Raw genomic sequence first — 21584 nt, 5'->3', positions numbered from 1 at the left:
GCTTTATAAAAGCTACACCAATCTAATCACCTTTGCATTTGTTGGAGTACCTGTTGAGTAGGTTCATGAGATAAAACTAAAAGAAAATGGGTATAACATAGCAAAGAGTAGCGGGAAGCAAGAGGATTGAGAAACTTTCAAAGGACATTATAAGGTAACAGAAAGGGCAATACGGGGTGAAAAGATGAAGTACGAGGGTAAGCTGGCCAAGAATTATTTTTAAGACATTCAAATCAATTACCGTCTATCAAATTCCAACAACCAATTTAATCAGTTTTCACATTCTGATGCACAGAAAATTTGCAACTAAAGTCTGACACAATGTTTTTTTCTAAATGTATTTCATTACTCATTTGCAGCCTTCAACATAGTCCACTGCTTCTCAACTTGCTGCAGGAATCCAGTGGAATTATCTATATTTGGGGTTGAAACCCTGCTCTTGTCTCTTAATTCAAGGAATACTGTATCTGACTAACGTAATTTATTATTTTGAGAAGGTGTTACTGAGGGTTGAGTATTTTAAGAAATAAATGTGTATTATGACCAGATGCTTGTAAAAGTTATTATTTGGAGATAAATGTGAAGAGTAATTGGGAGCAGGTCCACATCTGACATGTAGAAGATGTTTAAAGACCAGCTGAGCAGAGTTCAGGACCAGCATGTTCCAGTAAAGAGGAGGGACAAAGATGGCAAGGTACATGAACCATAGATGACCAAGTGGTTCTGTGTGGAGAAATTAGGGAATTGGGTAGAAAGTTAAGGCCCCCAAGGCTCTAGATTACTTGCTGTGCAACGTCAGTGAGGCCAGGATGGAAATAGGAAGGTAGAATGCATGGCTAAACACCCTACTAGCCGGCACGTCCAACGGATAATTTTCCAACATTTTCGCCACCTCCAATGGGATCCCACCACTGGCCATATCTTCCCATCTCCTTCCCTTTCGGCTTTCCGCAGAGACCGCTCCCTCCGTAACCCCCTGGTCAATTCGTCCCTTCCCACCCAAACCACCCCCTCCCCTGGTACTTTCCCTTGCAACCGCAGCATATGCTACGCTTGTTGCTTTACTTCCCCTCTTGACTCCAACTAAGGACCCAAGCAGTCTTTCCAGGTGCGGCAGAGGTTCACCTGCACCTCCCTCAACTTCATCTATTATATCCGCTGCTCTAAGTGTCAGCTGCTCTACATCGGTGAGACCAAGCGGAGACTTGGCGATCGCTTCGCCCAACACCTTCGCTCAGTTCCCAATAACCAACCTGATCTCCCGGTGCAGCACCTCATATGAGGAGCGGCACCTCATATTTCGCTTGGGTAGTTTACACCCCAGCTGTATGAACATTGACCTCCAATTTTTGGTAGTCCTTGCTTTCTCCCTCTTTCCTCTCCCTTTCCCAGCTCTCCCACAGCCCACTGTCTTCACCTCTTCCTTTCTTCTTCCTGCCCCCACCACCCCCACATCAGTCTGAAGAAAGGTCTCAACCCGAAACGTGACATATTCCTTCGCTCCATAGATGCTGCCTCACCCGCTGAGTTTCTCCAGCATTTTTATCTACCTTCGATTTTTCCAGCATCTGCAGTTCCTTCTTAAACAACACTCAATGTGCTCTCAGCTGCAAATTGCACAGCTATAACATAACATCCCAACTTCTAGTTTGGGTCTGGGCATTGCTGCCTGAAAGTGAAGTGCAGACATCACTGGAAAATGAATCTGGGTGTGCATTTGAAGAGCCATGACCTGCAGGGCTGTGAATATGGTAAGTAGGGCTAACCTTGTCCATTATAAGATAAGTCGTATGACTACATCCTGAACTATACATATTGATTATTGTGTGTGTGTTTTGGTTTATATTCTCAAGATCAGCAAATAGTGATTTGAAAAAAAAATCTTCATTCACCGTTGATTATTAATTTAAACCTTGTCATTGTCGAGTATCGTCCGAATCAAGTTTGATTCTAATAAAATAAAACTGCTAAATAGACGGCTCTGCAGCGACACCTGGTGACCAGATCTCCAATTGAAGGCAGGCAGATATATTTTTATCAATTACAAACCAACTCCAGTAATTCTGTATATTTTTCATGAGATAGTTTTCATGTGTGCTTTATTTATTCCAAACTGAGCATTTCTATGTCCTTATTTGTAACTGATCTACATCCCACTATATATTTTGACAATCTTGCTCACTGTCTGCATCTTTGTGCTGTCTGAAAACTTAGAAATCATCTACACTTTCATTCAAGTCATGTCACAGGCAATAGGGGTCCCAACACTGATCCCTGTAGAGCACATCTGGTCACAGACCACTAGCCAGAATAATGCCCTTCTACCACTGTCCACCATCGTCTATAGGTAAACCAGTTCTGAATCCAAACTACCAAGCTGCCATGACTCTTCATCTTCTGCAACAACTTATCATGAGGGGCCTTATCAGATGTTTTATTAAACCCAACATTGGCTGCCATACCGTGATGAATATCCTTTGACACCAACTCAAATAAACAAATTCAGTCTTTTAAGCCATGACCTGCCCTGCCCTGTACAACGTCATGCTGATTTCCCTAATTAGCCCATTCTTTTCAAATGCAAGTAAACCCTATTCTAAAGAATCCTCTCCAATAGCTCCCCTACCACTTACGTGAGGCTCACTGGCCCATAATTTCCTGCAAGGTCTGTTTCCCAATACAAGCTCCTAGACTGACTATTCTCCACTGTTTCAAAAATCCCTCTTGGATACACACATACCAATTTTGTCCTGTCCAAGCCTTTGCACCAAGGAAATTCCAGTTAATATTGTGGAAGTTAAAGTCACCCACTACACCAACCATGTCGCTTTAGAAACATGAGCGTCTGTAGATGCTGGAATCTTAAGCAAAAAAACAAAATGCTGGAGGAACTAAACAGTCCAGGAAGTATTTGTGGTAGGAAAAGGACATAAAATGTTTCATGTTGGGACCTTTCTTCAGACAGCAGACAACTCATTGAATCCCTTCAGTTGCTCTCCTTGTTTTTATTGCCACAAATTCTAGACTCTGCAGCCACTGGGGGCGCTGCGAGTCAGCTGCCCTACCAGCAGCGTGTTTGTCATTTCGACTTTTTTTGGTGTGTCTAATGTTAGTTTAGGTGTCTCTTGGTGTGTCTTGTGGTGGGGGGGGAAGGGGGAACCGCTTTCGGTCACCTCCTCGACAGAGTGGCGACTTTTTCCATGTCGCCTCCTTCGCGGCCTAACAGCATGGATTGGAGCGGCCTTTCCCAGAATCGGACCCGGAACATCAGCAGCTGGCACAGCGCAGACTTTTCCATTGCGGAGCGGGGCGCACCCTTGCCGGGGGTCGCCAGAGAGGAGTGCTCCGATCATTGGCCTGGTGACTTTGGCATCATGGGGCTGTGGTCTGCGGAGCTTCTAGCCGCGGGTGGGGCGTGGACTTACCATTCGGAGTCTGGGATCCCTTGCCGGGGATCGCCAGAGAAGAGCTCCGATCGCTGGCCTGCGGCCTATAACATCCTGAAGCCTCGGTCTCCAGTAGGAAAGTGCCGATTCAGGACCTCCAAGCCGCGCGGAGTGTGTTTGACCATCCCGACGTTGGAGTTTTGATCATCCAGATGAGAGGGCGTGTACATCCAACCGTCCGTAGCGGCAACTATGGAGGGTTTATGGCCCCTACCACGGGTGAACAAAGGAAGAGGACTGACTGAACTTTGTTGCCTACCACCACAGGAAAGAATGCTGTGGTGGATGTTTGTGCTAAATCTTATTGTGTATTGGGTGTTTTTTTGTTTTTTTTAAGTGTATCGCTGCTGGCAAATTCATTTCAATGCACCTTCGGGTGCATGTGCCGAATGAAATTGACTTTGACTTTGACTTTTAACTACTATAAACTGCTTAGGCTGAATCTTGCCTATCTCCTGAAATACGAATTGTCTTACTGCCTAAAAACATTTGAAAAATCAATGTCCAAATGTGTTTGATCAAACTCTATGAACCTTGTTCCCTTTGTAGGGTACACAAGCTACTGCATAAATAGACTATTTTGTCAAAGCATGAAATAAACACAGTCATACAAAGAACTGTTTATTAACAGCAGAGTGACTGTTAGTAAAAGCTACATTCAAATAATACAAATGATAAGTTGGATTAAGTAACAATTAATCATACTACTTTATGAGGCAGTTTAGTTGTTTCATAATTCAAAATCAACAGTCGCTTATTATCATTTCATGATCTTGATTAATGCATGAGATTGCTGTAAATTGATGAAAATTTAGAATTCCAAAGAGACACCACATATCTCAGAGCTAGGGTCGGCATCAGCATTGAAATACACCATCACGTTCAATGTACACAACCTTTGCTTGATTAAGGAAAAAAATATATGAAGATGAAGACCTCTGGCTTGGTCCAAAACTCATGGTCTATCAAGAAGCAGTGAGTCCCTAACCCCCTCAACTCCAATGTGTTACTGAGACCTGGATCAGGCAAGTCAAGGAACTCAATGTACCTCTAATGCTTTCTCAGCAAAATCCCCTAAATTCACCAGAAGTATAAGCCTGCGTCTTGCACAATCTAACATCACCAACATGAGGGCCCAAATTACACTCAGTTGACACGTTGGGCCGTGTCGGGCAGGCGACTCGGGTTGCATGCTCGATGCCAAACTCCTGAAGCAGACGTCCGAATCTGCACTTTGTCATGGGAAGTGATTAGTAGGAGAAAGAGGGAAAGCTGCAAAGATACCTCTGTGCTTAAAACCTTTATATATGCGTGTGTGTGTGTGTGTGTGTATATATGTGTGTGTATATATATATATATTTTTTTTTTTAAAGTGCAATATCCCTATGCATTCTTGGGAAATTCCTGGACTGTGACATTTCAAAGTAGAGAATGATATTGATGAACTCTCAACGTATCAAGAATACAAAAGCCACAGATAAACAAAAGCAGCAGAATTGCCTGCCCATCCACCCTGTCAGGTGGCCAGGTAGTTATCCCACCTGTCAGGTGCTGTCCCATTTATGGACAAAGCTGTAGTTATCTTAGAACCCATAAAACCGGAATGGAAGCAAATCTTCCTCAATCTAACAGGATACATGGATAGGAAATGTTTGGAGGGATGTGGGCCAAACCTGGGCAGGTTGGACTAATGTAGATGTACCATCTTGGTCGGTGTGGACAAATTGGATCAAAGGGCCTGTTTCCATGCTGCATGATTCTATGGCCATCTAATAACATAATTACAAACAACCGTCACCCACAAACAGTGATGACCAGCTACTCGGGTGTAGTGATGTTGAGTGAGGAACGTTGACCACGGCGCCAGAAATGAACTTTGCTTCTCCTCTAAATAGTACTTTTAGGATATTCATCTTGCACAGACAAGCTGCAGTTGAACATCTTGTAGCATTGCTGATGGTTTGGTGTCTCCTTGCTATATTGGAGCCTCTGCTTAGATAATTATCCTAACTAAAGTGCGATATGAAGACACAACCCATTAAGCCACGGTGGTGCAGCGGTCGAGCTGCTGCCTTACAGCGCTCGCAGCGCTGGAGACCCGGGTTTGACCCCGACTATGCTGTCTGTACGGAGTTTATACATTCTTCCCCTGACCGCGTGGGTTTTCACTGAGATCTTCGGTTCCTCCCCCACACCAAAGACGTACAGGTATGTAGGTTAATTGGCTTGGTATAAATGTAAATTGTCGCTAGTGTGTGTAGGATGGTGTTGGTGTACAGGGATCGTGGTTGGTGCGGACACGGTGGGCTGAAGGGCCGGTTTCCCCGCTGTATCTCTAAACTAGGCCACAATTAATAAAACATCGACAAATTAAAAGCAAGAAACAAGAACAGGTACAAATCTGTAGGCATTAAAATTGGAAAACTCTTGGGAGATCTTAAAAACATAGGTTGCTGCAAATATTTATGTTTTGTTTATTTTGCTAGGCACTGCCAGGCCATAACACTTTTGAAAGATAGCATGGTCAGTTGACGGTAAACCCCTCTAACAACAACATTTTTGTAGATCTTAAGTCTGTTAAGAATTTTATATTTCAGTGAAATCACCCCCTCATTCTTCTAAACCCAAGTATAAAGATCTAGTCTGCTAAGTCTCTCCTCTTAAGACAAAACCACTAACCCAGGAATCAAACTGGTGAACTTTTCTTTTCTCTCTTTCAAGTATGTCTTACAAGCAGGGAGACTATATGTGTAGGTACACAAAAATGCTCGAGAAACTCAGCGGGTGCAGCAGCATCTATGGAGCGAAGGAAATAGGCGACGTTTTGGACCAAAACCCTTCTTCAGATGGAGGGGGGGGGGGGGGGGAGAAGGAAGGAAAAAAACGATACATGTATACTGTATTCCGATGCCTTTTCATCAGGACTATATAATTGGTTAGTTATCACGCCTGCAAAAAGACCGACATATTTCTGCTATTCGAATTGCTTGCTGCACCCAAATATTAACTTTCTGCGATTTATGTCCTTCAGAGCAGACCAAAACGTGTGGTTAATCTATTTCTTCCACAAATAGAAGGGCTCCCCACGTTTCAGAAGACTTGAAATATGGAAGTTTAACTTTATGCTAATTATACATTTTTAAAGCATTTTTCAAGACACAAATGTTAGTTACAGCAACCATCTTCAGCAGTTATGGAATAAGTGTAATTGCTAGTTAATTCAAAAGGCAACTAGCTTTCAATTTTTTAAAAATGGCTGTTATAACCTCCCCACAATAATCAATTCAATTCAATTCAATTTATTTGTCATTTGGACCCCTTGAGGTCCAAACGAAATGACGTTTCTGCAGCCATACATTACAAACAAATAGACCCAAGACACAACATAATTTACATAAACATCCATCACATCGCTGTGATGGAAGGCCAAAAAAACTTAGATTGCTGTTGAAAACACAATTGCCAGTTGATGCGAGAGGCCACTTAAGAAATCTACTTTGGGAAATGACAAGGCACCTCACTTCTCATAATCCTTTTTAAATACTTTATCAAACAATGTAACATCTATTGATATTTTAATGTCATTAAAATAGCCATTGGATGTGCAGCATTCTGATTCTCTATCAGTGTAAATGCACAGGCAAGACGATACTGGCAATCCTTGCGTTATGGGGGTTTCGTTCCAAGAAAATGGGCCATATCGCAATTTTTAGCATCGTCTGCAAATGTGCTGGAAAACACGAGTTGAAAAAAATTGAGAATTCTGTATGTGGGTTTGCCTTGAAATAATTATACACATTAATTGTCTCTCATTGAAATTGCTCATTTTTGATGTGGAAGATGTGGTTTGCAGACAGTTCTTGTGATGTTCGAGATCTTGAAATTCGTATAATGATTTGTGACTTAAAGGAGAACCAGAATTTCCTGTATGCCTTTTTCCTTCTATTCTTGTAAATATTCGACCTCATCGGTTTGAAAAGTGCTGTTGCAGAGATCTTCACAATTGGATCTGTAGATGATGTACATTGCAGCTAGTGTACCTATAGTTGACAACATATGATGAATAGATGTCCTTAAGGAACATTTATTTAACCTAGATGGCTCCTGACATTTATAGCAATCATCCTTGCAAGAGGAAATTGATTAATCTTGATTCCATTTCCGATTTGTAGGTGTGAACATGTATGAGAAGTTGGGTGAGTTACTCACCACAAAATACCAGGCCACTGGTCTGATCTTGTAACCAGTATATTTTATATAGTTGATCAATTATATTTCTGGTTAGTAAATATCCCCCTGAGTAGCTTGGAGAGGTATAATGGGTTTAAAGTTGAGAATAATGATGATACTGTTGACTGTCATTCAGAGGTGGTTAGATTTTTTTTTCTTGTTTGAGATGATTGTTCTCCTGAAGTGACACGGTATGAATATTTCTTGCCACATCATCCTTGGCTTAAATGTTGTCCCAATCCTGGCAAGGACACTTTATTATGGACGAAGCTGTGAATGGTCTTCCCGTTATGAATAGTTTACCCATTACTGTGCTCTCTGGCATTTTTGATATTCCAAACTTGCTTACGTAGCACCAACTTCTTTCAGAGAGGAAATCAGGATATAGTATTACAGAGCTTGCTTGAAAAAGTCACACTTTCAACTTGCTGGTATTGGAATTTAAAAAATGTATTTCAGTCTGAACTATGCAAATAGCTTCAAAAATCCGTACCACTTTTGCTTGTGCTCTTGGTTAAATACAACTAACAAATATCACTCTTATTTTAAGCTACTCCATGAGAATCAAGGATGAAGGAACCTCACAGCTTTTATGATGTTTCACTTCTTAACTCTTTCTGAAATTTTCCACTAATTATGCTCAATACAGTTCTTCTAACAGTTTTGGAAAGCAGAAAATACATAATTGGATCCAGGCAACTGTTGAAAGCTGAAAACAGAAGCGTTATTTCATTGGTTTTATTTACCACGTTTTTCCAGTTACAATCTGTTTTCCGGAGCTGAGATGCAACATAAAATAAACGGAAGATGTGAAATGGGGCAAAACATATGGTGAAAATGAAGGGAATAATGAATGTTTTCGTTACAACGTTGTTTAACATTTTCTTGTTAGAGAATCCAGGCTTTTCTTTACTGAGTTTGGAAAGCCTTTTTGCAATCTTTGCATATGACCAGATGAGGAGAAAGAATACAATCCAAAAAACTAAGACGAGGAGAATACTCATAATTGCTGTTACGGTATTTATTGATCTATAATGGAAGCATTTGGTAGTCAGTTCTTCAGTTGATTTGTTCATAAAAATCATTATTATCGAAGCCAGAATGGAGACACACCAGAGAGTGCCGCAAATCATACTGCTTCTGGTGACTTCTTGTAACTTATAGTGCTGCAATGGCTTTATTATTTTTAAGTACCGATCCAGACTAATTAATCCCAAAAGTGTGATGCTAACGTACATGTTCATGTAAAATAAAGTGCCTATGATATTGCAGAACAATGCTCCTAGCTTCCATTGGTTGTGATTTGCATGATGTGCTATTCTGAAAGGCAGGCAGATAATTAAGAGGAGGTCTGCAAAAGCCATATTGATCAGATAGACATGAATGGAGTTTTTCTTGGTTTTCAGGAAAAAAAATATTAACAATGCAAAAATATTGCTTATCAATCCTGTTAAAAAAATGAAGGAGTATATTATTGGTAGAAGAACCATTAGAAAGTCCTCATCTATGATGCAGTTATGGTCATCAGTTGCATTGGCTTCTGTCCTTCCTTTTAGTAATTTACTTCCATTTTCTGATAGCCAGTAGCTCATTGGCAGATGGGTAATTTCCATATTTTCAGTGGGTGACTTGGTTGAATCTTTGTATTTCTGTAATAAAATAGAATCTCTATTAGAATACTTTATGAAAGAAACGGAAACACTTCCATGATAAATTAGTTTATGTAATTGTTCAATTAGGCAGGTCGTGCTAGTCGGGCAAATTGGGTGGATTGAAGAGGATATCCAGGAAAATGGAAGGTTCGCTCTTCAGAAATGTGGAAAGTACATCCTTCCTCGGGTATGGAAGCCAAAACTGAACAGTACTTTAGGCACGATCTCTTTACATTCATTCAACTGCAGCAGCAATAATTTGCTATTATACTGCAAAGAACCTGCATTACACAACTTCTGTATCTGTTTCTCAACTTCAACTGAATAACAAAACACCCATTTAAGGATGCTAGATAACATAGAAACATAGAAAGTAGGTGCGAGAGTAGACCACCAGGTCCGTCGAGCCCGCACCGCCACTCGCTCATTGCTGAACACTAAACAGACACACTTACCACAAACAGTAGACACAAGACACAGAACACAAGACACTACCCTCCCCTTTATACCTCTATCACCCCTCTCCACCCCACGAACCTCGTGATCTCCTGGGGGAGGCAAAAAACCGGATAAAAACCCAGGTCCAATTCGGGGGAAAAAACCGGGAAATTCCTCTCCGACCCCAATCCAGGCGATCGACACTTGTCCAGGAGATCACTCAGGTCTTACTATACTAACCATACCTAGGTCCATATCCCTGCCCTCTCTCCGTAGCCCCTTATCCCCTTGGCAGCTAAAAAACCATCTATTTTAGTCTTAAATATATTTAAAGTTTCTGCTTCCACTGCTCCCTGGGGCAGTGAATTCCATAAATTAACCACCCTCTGGGTGAAGAAGTTCTTCCTCATCTCAGTTTTAAAAGAGCCCCCTCTTATTCTGCAACTATGTCCCCTAGTTCTAGTTTCCCCGATCATTGGGAACATCCTCGGTGCATCCACCTGATCAAAATCAACATCCTCGGTGCATCCACCCGATAAAACAAACTTATTTGTTGCAATTTGGAACTCACGGCCCAAATGCAACTTAAACACTTTTATTTACTCTAATGATTTTGTAATTGGGAATGGGGTACTGGTTTTAGATAATCAGCCATGATCATATTGAATGGCGGTGCTAGCTCGAAGGGCCGAATGGCCTACTCCCGCACCTATTTTTCTACGTTTTTATTTTGTGTGCCAAGTAAACCTAAACCACTGCAAAGTTTCAATATTATATATTTACTTTCTGATATTTTATGTAGTTATTGACTCTAATTATGGTGATTTAGTTGGAGAACAATTTCTCTACTCGCATCAGTGCATAGCATTTTTCTTCCAAAGTTCATAACTCTGACACCTTCTTGCCCGCTCACTTAACCAATTTAAACCATTTGTAGAGCCATTGCATTTTCAGTTTACTCCTGTTACTGACTTTTTCGATCAATGAACTTCAAATGTTGCAGTATGATTAATAAAAGTTCAGTAGCAGTGAGTTCAATAGTCATCCTTGTCGCATTAGGAAGTCTGCCAAACTAAAAAAACATATTTATTCTATTTTGATAAAAGCAAAATGCCAAGAGTGCTGAAGAATTGAATTAATAAACACAATTCTGTGGAGAGAAATAGGCAATTAATATTTTAGGTTGATGACCTTTCATCAGGGCTACGAAGAGTTGTAAATGCATAGCTTTTAAAATACTGAAGAAATGGGAGGGGTGGAGATTACGAAAGGGAATCTATTATAGTGTGGAAACACGGAGAGATTAAATAACAACAATTCAAAGCCTGGAGGAAATGAAAAAGGACGATTGTCAGAAATGAACAAAATAATTTAGAAAGAAAGCTGAAAATGGTCATTAACTAAGATTTTTCAACAACGAGTACAGATGAGATTAATCTGCTTGATTAGAGGTTCTGTTTCTCTGACGTGTCAAACTTTGAAAACAATTTTGGAGTCCAAGGGCAGAGTGGTTAGAGTAAGAGTAAAACAAATAATCGATATGACAGACACAGGTTTGCAATTGCAGACAAAATAAAGGTGTTCTGAAAATTGCTACCTAATCTTAGGTTGGTCTCAACAGTGTAGAAAGTATATAAGGACCAGAATATACTAAACCTAAAGAAGCTCAGATGAAAAGATTATTTGTGGCCCCTGGAGATAAAAGGGCAGGTTTTGCATTTCATATACAGGTGCACAACCTTTTATCCGGTGTTCCGGAAACCGAAAAACTCCGAAAACCGGCCATTTTTTCCAGGATGTCGTCTGCACACCAAAGCTCGCGTTTGGCGCCAAACTTGACCCGAAACGACCCACGGTCAACCCAGGTCTGTACTACTGTAGCGGCTGCCTCCTCCCCGGAGACCGGGGAGACACTTAAACATCTGTAAATCATTGCTTAAATGTTAGTCAGTTAGTTTGGAGGGCTTTTATGTGAAAGGGGGGGTTGAAGGGGTAAACTTTAATTCTTAGTCCCCTACCTGGTCGGAGAGACGGGGAGCGGTCAATGCCTTACCGGGTCGCCGTGCAGTAAGCTCCGCAGCGCTGTGGCCGGTGGGGCTGCGGGCGGCGCCGGTTGTAGCTCTGACCCCGGCAACTCTACCCCTGGCTGCGAGGCGCTCCAAATCCAGCGCGGCCCGCGGCCGGACGCCCCCCACCCCATCTCCGCAGATGTTGGGGGAAGGCGGCCTCCGCGCCCTGGAGCTTACCGCACAGCGACCAGGTAAGGCATTGCCCGCTTCCCGCTGGTATCCCAGCGCTGCGACGCCGCCGACTCCCAACATTTGCGGAGCTGGGGTGGGGGGCGTCCGACCGTGCGCGGCGCTGGATTTGGAGCGCCTCGCAGCCCGGGGTAGAGTTGCCGGGGTCAGAGCTCCAACCGGCGCCGCCCGCGGCCGGACAGAGCCCCCAGTTCCGCGATGTTGGGAGTCGCCGACCAGGTAGGGGAATAAGAATTAAAGTTTCCCCCTTCACCCACCCACCACATAAAATCCCTCCAAACTAACTGACTAACATTTATGCAATGATTTACAATGTTTCCCCGGTCTCCGGGGAGGAGGCAGCTGCTCCAGACTTTTCAAGCCGCCCGAGCTACCTACCTAATCTACGCTAAAAATCTTCCATTCGGAAATCCGAAAATGTCCGAAATCCGACAAGTGTCGGGTCCCAAGGCTTTCGGATAAAAGGTTGTGCACCTGTAGCTGCATGGGAAAGTGCCCTGAAAAGGATGGGCATCAGTAGAAATTAAAAAGTAAGTTGTTATTCTGCAGCAGATGCTGGCTGAAATGAGGAAGCTTGTGAAGTCAAAAGAGAAGTTATTCTATGCGAGTTCAACCTTGCAAGGTAGTGTGTCGGTGAAGGGATGCAAAGTCCGATATCCACATTGGGGTAGAGGTGAATTGTACAGTACCTAAGCTTATGGAAGGACCAATCTGAGCCCTGATAGCAGGAGAGAGCTATTCCTGAGTCTGATGATGCCGCTCTCAAACGTCTGTACCTTCTGCTGGACAGGAGCAGAGAGGAGGAGAAATGATCTGGGTGGGACAAGTCTTTGATATATTGACTGCTTTTTCGAGGCATCATGAAGCTATAGATGGAATCAGTCTTGGGGAATCTGGTGTGTGTGATGGACTGGGCTACATCCACAACTCTGCAATTTCTTGCGGTCTTTGGCAGAGCTGTTCCCAAACCAAATTGCTTTGCAACCTGACAGTGTGCTTTCTACGGTGCATTTTTAATAGTTTGTAAGAGTCAGAGGACACATGCCAGATTTCCTCAATCACCTCAAAGTGGAGGCATTGGGTGTGCCTTCTTGGCTGTTGCATCAATGTGGTTGGTCCACGACAGATCATAGGTAACAATAAAACCAAGGAACTTGAAGCTCTCAACCCTTTCCACTTCGGCACTATTGATGCTGATTTGGGTGTTATTCCACCACGCTTCCTGAGGTTGATAACTAACTCCTTCATCTTGTTGATTTTGAGGGGAAGATTGTATCATTATTCACCAAAGATGAATAACCATATTCATACTCTGACATGGTTCTAGCAATGTATGTTCTGGGGTATGTGTTATTTCAAAGTAATGTTAGTATAATTTGATTCCTCTGTTCTAGTGCCTTCAAAGGCATGAATTGTGTGACTGAGTGAAAGTAATCAAAAATAGTCAATATTTGGTCAATAATATATAACGCTGACTGATAGTAAAGTGTTAAATAATTCAGTACAAAAGTTGGGACATCATAATACAGTTCTGCCCTAATTTGACAAAAGGAAGCAACTGACAATTATGTCAAAATTTAGTTATTGCTTGTTTTAGGGTATTTGAGATATGCTCTATACAATGGTGAACAAAATAAGTCTTCACTGAGTACAATTTGAAAATATTTATACCAGAGAAGTAAGAAATTCCATCACAGAGCTGAAAGAAAAACACGTTTTCCTCATTTACAAGAAAACGTCTTTCTGTCAGTTGCTTCCTTATGTCAAAGTAGGGCAGAGTTGTACAAGTCATTTGTGGGACCACACTTAGAGTGCTGTGTGCAGTTGTGGTCACCCAGCTACAGGAGGAATGTCATTAAGTTGGAAAGGTTGCAGAAGAGATTCATCCGGATATTATCTGGACGTGGGCTTGGGTTATAGGGAGAGGCTGGATAGACCTTTCTCTTTAGAGCTTAGAAGATTTAGGGGTGACCTTATTGAAGTATACAAAATCAGGAATAAAGTGAATGCTCAGTCTTTTCCCTAAACTAAAGGAGTGTAAAACCAGAGGGCATAAGCTTACGGTAAGAGGAGAAATGTAAGAGAGATCTCGTAGATAGTTTTTTAGGGTAGTTGCCAATCTGAAACAAGCTGCCAGAGGAAGCTATTGAAACAGATATAATTACAGTATTTCTTTCAAAGAACACATGAATAAGACGAGTTTAGAGGGAATCAAATGCAGGCAAAAATGCCAGCTTGATCTGCATAAATAAGGTGGGGTGAAGAGCTTGTTTACTTTTCCATTTAGATCAGTTCATGTTGCAGTATAAACATTGACTGATGTCACCCCAATAACTCAAATTAGGAGGAAGACAATTTACTATTGATGAAAATTATGACATTATTCTTGGTGGTTATCATTCTTATTATTTTTACTTGTTATAAACTGGCATCAAACAGTGGATCAGGCAGTAGCTGTGGAGGCAGAGGGATAGTTGATGTTTTAAGTTGAGATCATGCATCAGGACCGAGGCAGGGTCGTAACCAAAAACACTATTTCTCTGCCTCTACTGGTGCTGCTTGACCTGCTAAGCTCCTTCAGTGGTTTGTATTTTGCTCCAGATTACAGCGTCTGCAGTCTCCTGTGTGTCTGTAGATATGTGTTTATTATTTCAAAGTCATTTGGCTTATGATCTGCCTCTCTGGTAAATTGGTGATATTTCAACAATGTCCCATCTTTTGATTCCTATAAACAATTATGCATTTTTCTGTTTTCTTATTCCTGCTTATGATACACTTGTTATGTTGACAAAAAATACAAAAAAGTGTCAACTCTGAGCAAAGCAAGTTTTCTTAATTTTATGCACTTCTTGTCTCTCAGCTTCCTTATATTTTTAGATCAGACATTATTTCCTATGATTCCAGTTGGCCACTAGACAGCAGTACAACCATAGTATACTAAATTTGGCCAACTCGGTAGCGGCTTACAAAAGAACCAGCAACTTTTAAAACAATCTGTAATATTAACATTTCTCTGCGGGAGAGGTGTGGTAGATGCCACTGTCGAAGCCAAAGTGTCTGACTGAACTTGAATTGTCAATGTTATTTTGCATTTCACAATTTAACAATAGACCAGTTCTGCATCCTAAATTGATTTACTCACCGGTGCTGTTGTTCTTCTATAGAAAATCTGAATTAACAATTTAACAAAGAGGATCAGACCTAGTTAAACTAATGAGAACCACCAAAATATTTGCCGATAGGAAGAAAATCCTCGTGGAAGATATCGGCAACTCGGCCAGTTGCTTCTCTCCACCGCCTCCTGCGTTCTTGCTCGCCTTCCCAATGTCGCAACAGCATTTAGAGTAGTGTGTTCAGTTTTGGGCATTGTGTAATAGGAATTATGTTGTCAATATGGAATTGATGCGGAGAAGATTTATGAAGATGTTGCCGGGGCTCAGCTATAGGGAGTGGTTCGTCTTGTGTATGTTGTGCACAGCTTAAAGTTGTAGGACAACTTGTTCTATTTGATCTTATTTGATTGTGCACACCGGGTTGATTGCATTCGTCGAAACAGGGCAGACCACGTGAAGGTTGCAACCTTCCACCCCCGGGAATGGTTGAGCAGGCTGTGTGTCTATTCCTTGGAGCGTTGGAAAATGAGGGGTGATCTTATAGAGGTGTATAAAATCATGACAGGAATAGATCGGACAGTCTTTTGCCAAAAGTGGGGGAATCGAGAACCAGAGGGTTGAAAATGAGGGAGAAAGATTTAATAGGAACCTGAGGGGTAACCTTTTCACACAAAGGATGGTAGGTGTATAGAATGAGCTGTCATGTACTATCGCAACATTTAAGAAACATTTAGAGAGGGACGTGGATAGGATGGCAACCTTAAGGTGGATGGAGGCCAAATGCAGGCAGTTGGGACTAATGTAGATGGACATGTTCGCTGGTGGGGGATAAATTGGATTGAAGGGCCTTTTACCACGCTGTAAGACTGTGACTCTATGACAGTGGTCAAAACTAGAAGAGCAGCGAGCCTGGGCGATGATTTTCGATCTATAAAGTCAACAGGAAGCCCTCGCCATCTCCCGTTTCAATGTCTCAGGAAACGGGACCGCTTATTGTGAATTATTTGCATAAATACGAGTTTACGCAAGTTGCCTATTATGTAAGTCGTGTAGTGCCTGTATTATGTTGAAGACCTCAAATCAAGTTAAGCATGCAAGTGAGAATATGTATCTTATGCACTCTGTGGAATGTCTGTTAAATATACTAGCAAAATCCAGATAGATCATCATGTGGATATAAAATTGTCAGCAACAATCTCATTTATATGGTATTGCATGGAAATAAACTGTCTCCAATTACTATTGGTGGCCTTTGGATGAATAATTGACAAAATTGTTCAGCCAAGACCAATAAATTTCTAATTGTTCGGTGATGCTTCTCCGATTCATTCCTCATGCACATTACAGCACGTTAAAAAAAAAATCCGATTTGGAAAGTAAGAATTGTGATGAATGAACTTGTTCTTTGATTAAAACAGGTTAAGAACAGTTGAATTGTCATTTGAAAATGTAAAGTTTATTACTCTGGTTATTTTAGGTTTGAACAGGGAATATTTGTTTCTGTTGCATGGGGATGCAGTTTTCCCTGTAAGCTGATGACACAGAAATTTTAGCACAGTGTGTGACATTTTTGTTCATTGTGCCAGTAGCAAACTTTATTGATTAAGAGCCCGCTGCATTTGCAACTTTTAAAAGTGTTGCTAAATTTCTCATATGGTTTAAATTATTATTTTTTAAAAAGGCTTAATCTCGGTTTAAGATTTAAGACTAGTTTATATATTTTCCTCTGACAATTCAGATAAAAAATGTTTAAATTTCTACTGGGTCTCACTCTATCATGGAGCTACACCATGCAAGCCAATAAAGAGGAAGACTGCAAGTTCTCAGAAAATGTTATAAGACTTGAGACTCTTGAGTATTCATGAATGCGCAGCAAATATTAAAATGGACTCCAGATATGCTTTTGAACTGCAACAAATTTATTTTTGATACCCTCACTCTTATCTCAGTTAAATTTAAATCATTGCTCCAGTGATCTAATTTAGCATTTTGCTGCATATTTGAATGACTGTTAGGGTTTTGCAATCATTTTTCTAGATCAGGTGTTAAACTGAGTATGTTGTCTATTCAGGAAGGCATGCAATATCAGGAAAAACAGAGACCTTTCAATGTACTTATCAGTACTCTACACTTGCCAAACCTTTGCTACTAAAACAAATGAATTGTCTTTATCTCATCTGTTTTAATGTGAACTCGACACGTACAAATTGGTTTGCTATGTTTGCAAGAATAAAACAACTATAATACACTTGAAATAAATTAACTCTGTGAAGTATTTTGGTAGGTACTGATGTCTGGCAATGTTCTATTGAAGTAAATGCTGTGAACTGTTGGGGCCCTCTCTAATAAAATTCAGCTTCATCTAATAGTCTCAGTGTACTTTATCAGCTGTTTTTATGGTGTTAAGAGTGTATCTAATTGTATCTAAGTGTATCTAAATGTCAGATGTACCAGCAACAGAACAATAAAGTTCTTATTCCAAATAACTAGCATTCATAGACATTATATGAGTCACGTTGGAAAATTTCATCAGTTTCATCAGGCATCAACAAAATAGAGAGAGTACAGAGGAGATTTACTAGAATGTTGCCTGGGTTTCAGCAACTAGTTACAGAGAAAGGTTGAACAAGTTAGGGCTTTATTCTTTGGAGCGCAGAAGGTTAAGGGGGGACTTGATAGAGGTTTTTAAAATGATGAGAGGGATAGACAGAGTTGACGTGGAAAAGCTTTTCCCACTGAGAGTAGGGAAGATTCAAACAAGGGGACATGACATGAGAATTAAGGGACTGAAGTTTAGGGGTAACATGAGGGGGAACTTCTTTACTCAGAGAGTGGTAGCGGTGTGGAATGAGCTTCCAGTGAAGGTGGTGGAGGCAGGTTGTTTTTTATCATTTAAAAATAAATTGGATAGTTATATGGATGGGAAGGGAATGGAGGGTTATGGTCTGAGCGCAGGTATATGGGACTAGGGGAGATTATGTGTTCGGCACGGACTAGAAGGGTCGAGATGGCTTGTTTCCGTGCTGTAATTGTTATATGGTTATATGGTTATATCACATATATTTCATAACCCCTTGCTGATTCTCTTTAATCAGCTGAAAAATGTCTAAGATGTTGTTGCTGGGACAGAGAAGAAAGACTGCGTGATCTATAGTTATGGTATCTCACCCACCCTCTTTGAGGAGTAACATATTTAATACACATAAGATAATTGAATGTTCATATATCAAGAGATCAATCAAGCGTGTTTAATTGTCGTATTTATCAGACATAAGACAATGACATTTGTGCTTCCAGCTGCTTTATAAACCCATTAATGTAATGATTCAAATACATTTATATAATGTAATATAATAAATTAATATTCACTAACATTAAGTAACCAGACAATCTGACATTTACATTAATCAATTCTGTTTACGTAGGATAAGCAGTTAAGAAATATGTATACTTACAGAAAATCTTCAGAGATATTCTTGAGAGAGTGTGCAAATAAAATGTTGTCACATGGTTGCAAAGGTATCAGTCCTTTTAATATTGATCTCTGAATTTAGCTTCATGCCCAAACGATAAACCTAATTGACATCTATTCCTCTTTCACTTCAAGTTGTAATGTTTGTGGATTTCCTTTCTTGGGTAAATGTGCTGATGCTTAATTTACATCTGCATCCTCCGGATGTGGTATGTTAAAACCGATTCAGGATAAAGTTTTCTGCGTGTTAACATTTTAAAGTATTTAGTTGAAAGTTAGTACAGAGGTAGACAAGAATGATTTAATTTATATTGCATTTTATGAGCTCCTAAAATGCTTCAGACTTAAAAGGCAATTTTGATGAAATGTAGGAAATTTGGCAACCAATTTTGCACATAAAAAGTTCTCTCAAACAACAGTGTGATGGCCAGATAGCAGGCTTCAGAGGTATTGACTGCTGGGCTATGTTAGTCAGAAGTGCCCAGCTCTTCAAAATATATTTTTATTGCCATGTGATGGCAAATGCTTCAGACTTAAAAGGCAATTTTGATGAAATGTAGGAAATTTGGCAACCAATTTTGCACATAGAAAATTCTCTCAAACAACATCGTTAGCTTTTAGAAATGTTTGAATGGTGCACTGACTGGCTGACATTTTTGAATTTTGTTGTACATGGTTCATGTTACAATGACAATAAAGAAACTATTCTATTCTAAAAAAAAAAAAAAAAAATGCAGAGCTGCCAAGTAGTAGGGATTTTCCGTATTTTGTGTGGAAATGAGATTAGAATATGGATGTATGATTTTGTGTTGTTAAATACGGATTTTAAATACGGAGTTCAGTTCTGTCTGAAGAAGGCTCTCGACCAGAAATGTCACCCATTCCTTCTCTCCAGAGTCGCTGCCTGCCCTGCTCCAGGTTTAAACAGAGCGCTGTCAGTTTAATGCGTGGGAATTTAAACGAAGAGCTGTCGGCTATAGCGCTATGGGTTCTAAAAATAGCGTTATCAGCTGGAGCGCTATGGGCTTTAAACATAGCACTATGGGCTTTACACATAGCGCTATGGCTACAGCGCTAGGGGTCACAGACTGTTCAGGGAAATTCTCGTACAACAATGAATCTTTGGAATTCTTTCTCAGTGGTAGTTGAGCCTTTGATTATTTTTCAGGCATTGGTAGAATTCTGGATAAGCCCAGTGGTGAAAGGTTACCTGTGGGATTGCAGTTACATTGGGATTGGCCTTGATTTTACAGAACGGTGGGTGGGCTCAAGAGGGAGAGAGGGGAGGATGGAGGGGAGGGAGAGAGGGGAGGAGAGAGGGGAGGGAGAGAGGGAGGGAGAGGGAGGGAGAGGGGGAGGAAGGGAATAAGGGAGAAAGAAAAAAGTAGAGAGAGGAAGAGAATGAGAAAGGGGAGGGAGAGGGAAGGAGAGAGCGAGGGATGGAGGGAGGGGGGAGAGGAAAGAGAGAGAGGGAGCAAGGGAGGGAGAGTGGGGGCTTCCAAAATGGCTTCTACATCATCATCTGGTGCTAAAAGCAGGAAGCAGCTGTTCAAACAGCAGTATACAAAGAGATGGCAATTAATGCACTGTCAAGTAAGGTGTGTAGAAGACATGTCAATTGGTAGCAAAGTTATGCATTCTTGTAATCTTACATGGGCATGACTGCACGTTAAAAAAAGAAAATCAGCAAAATGGCACTGCGTAAAAATACTGATTTCCTCAGCAAAATACTGATTTTCAGGTACTAGAATACTGAAATGCTCTGACAAAGCTTGGCAGCTCTGCAAATGATGCCTCGTTCATAGCCTAATCAAAATTTGGCAGCAATGTTAGCATGCCTTTGTACTCTGTCAGTGTCAGCCTTAGTGCACAAGCAATCCAAGGTGGGATTTGAACACATCTGCCTGAGGCAAACGTGCAACCCATTGAGCCACTGATGCATTTGAAGAGGTAGCCTTCGATACAAGAAATAAAACAACTTCAGCAGTATCAAGGCTTTGCTTCAAAAGGGTTTTATTTGTGAGTTCCCCCCCTGCATCTTTGTGAATAATCTTTGAATATCAATCCAGAATTAACATTTTACCTAGTATTTTTTTTGCAGCTGGTATGGTATGCCACCACAGTTATTGCAAAGTTAATCAGTTTGCACCCTTGCCACAGCATCAAAACTGTTCAATTGGTTTTAAAAAAAATGCAATTATATATATTTTCCATCATGACAGATTTTATCACTATCTCCATCTTCAAAACTTCTCAAATGTCCAACCCACTAATTGGTTCCAGTTGAGGTCAGGAGAATTGGCTATATTCTGGCAGAATAAACAAATATCCTGTTAGTCATAGCATCATACGTTATGAACATTGGCCTATTGTGTCTAAATTACCATCAGGAACCCATCCACCTAACTCAATTTTTCTCTCCAGCATCCACTACTTGCTGGTTTTCTTGCTACCCACATGCTTAGAGAAATTTACAGTAACCAGTTAATGTACCAACCGGCCCAACTTTGGCATGTGGGAGGAAACAAGAGCACTCGGGGGAAGTTAATGTGGTCTCAAAGAGAACATACAATTTTCCCTACATGCAACATCTAAAGTCCAAATTAAACCCAGGTAATAAAACAGAATAGCACAGCATAGGAACAGACCCTTTGCACCACAATGTTGGTGTTGACTATGATACTAAATGAAACTAACCCCATCTGTTCCGCATATGTTCTTTATGTCCCTCTTCTTTGCCTGTTCATGTGTCTATTGAAATATCTGCTAAAAGTATCAAATAAAATTTTCCCGCATTGTGTTCCAGCCACTTTGTTACAAATAACTTGCTTCGTAAACCTTTAAGTTTTCCCCTTCTCACCTTAAAGCCATGCCCTCTGGTATTTGACGTCCATCCTGGGAAAAATACTGGCTATCGAGACTTCTTATAATTTTATATGCTTCTATCAGGTCCCCCACAGATTTTGGGGCTGTTT

At 40.8% G+C, this 21584-nt stretch overlaps 2 protein-coding genes across 2 annotated transcripts in view; one reads left to right on the top strand and one right to left on the bottom strand.

The window, feature by feature from the left end:
* Positions 1-21584, top strand: part of LOC129702708 (peripheral plasma membrane protein CASK) — a 255618-nt gene that overhangs the window by 93189 nt on the left and 140845 nt on the right. The gene's annotated exons all lie outside the window — the stretch shown is intronic.
* LOC129702709 (probable G-protein coupled receptor 34) lies at positions 4815-19874 on the bottom strand. The gene is made up of 2 exons (XM_055644637.1): positions 18593-19874; positions 4815-9325 (listed from the first exon to the last, which is right to left on the bottom strand). Exon 2 carries the CDS (start codon positions 9287-9289, stop codon positions 8267-8269), a length of 1023 nt encoding a protein of 340 aa, XP_055500612.1. The 5' UTR covers positions 9290-9325; positions 18593-19874; the 3' UTR covers positions 4815-8266.

The sequence above is a fragment of the Leucoraja erinacea genome, chromosome 13 (assembly GCF_028641065.1).
Source record: "Leucoraja erinacea ecotype New England chromosome 13, Leri_hhj_1, whole genome shotgun sequence".
Taxonomy (NCBI): domain Eukaryota; kingdom Metazoa; phylum Chordata; class Chondrichthyes; order Rajiformes; family Rajidae; genus Leucoraja; species Leucoraja erinaceus.
The sequence above is the reverse complement of the archived record's forward strand: the minus strand, read 5'-3'. Positions and strand labels throughout refer to the sequence as shown.

What these genes read in the sequence shown, in the direction of transcription:
- LOC129702709 (XM_055644637.1), bottom strand. Translation starts at nt 9,289, where the DNA reads ATGGAAATTACCCATCTGCCAATGAGCTACTGGCTATCAGAAAATGGA.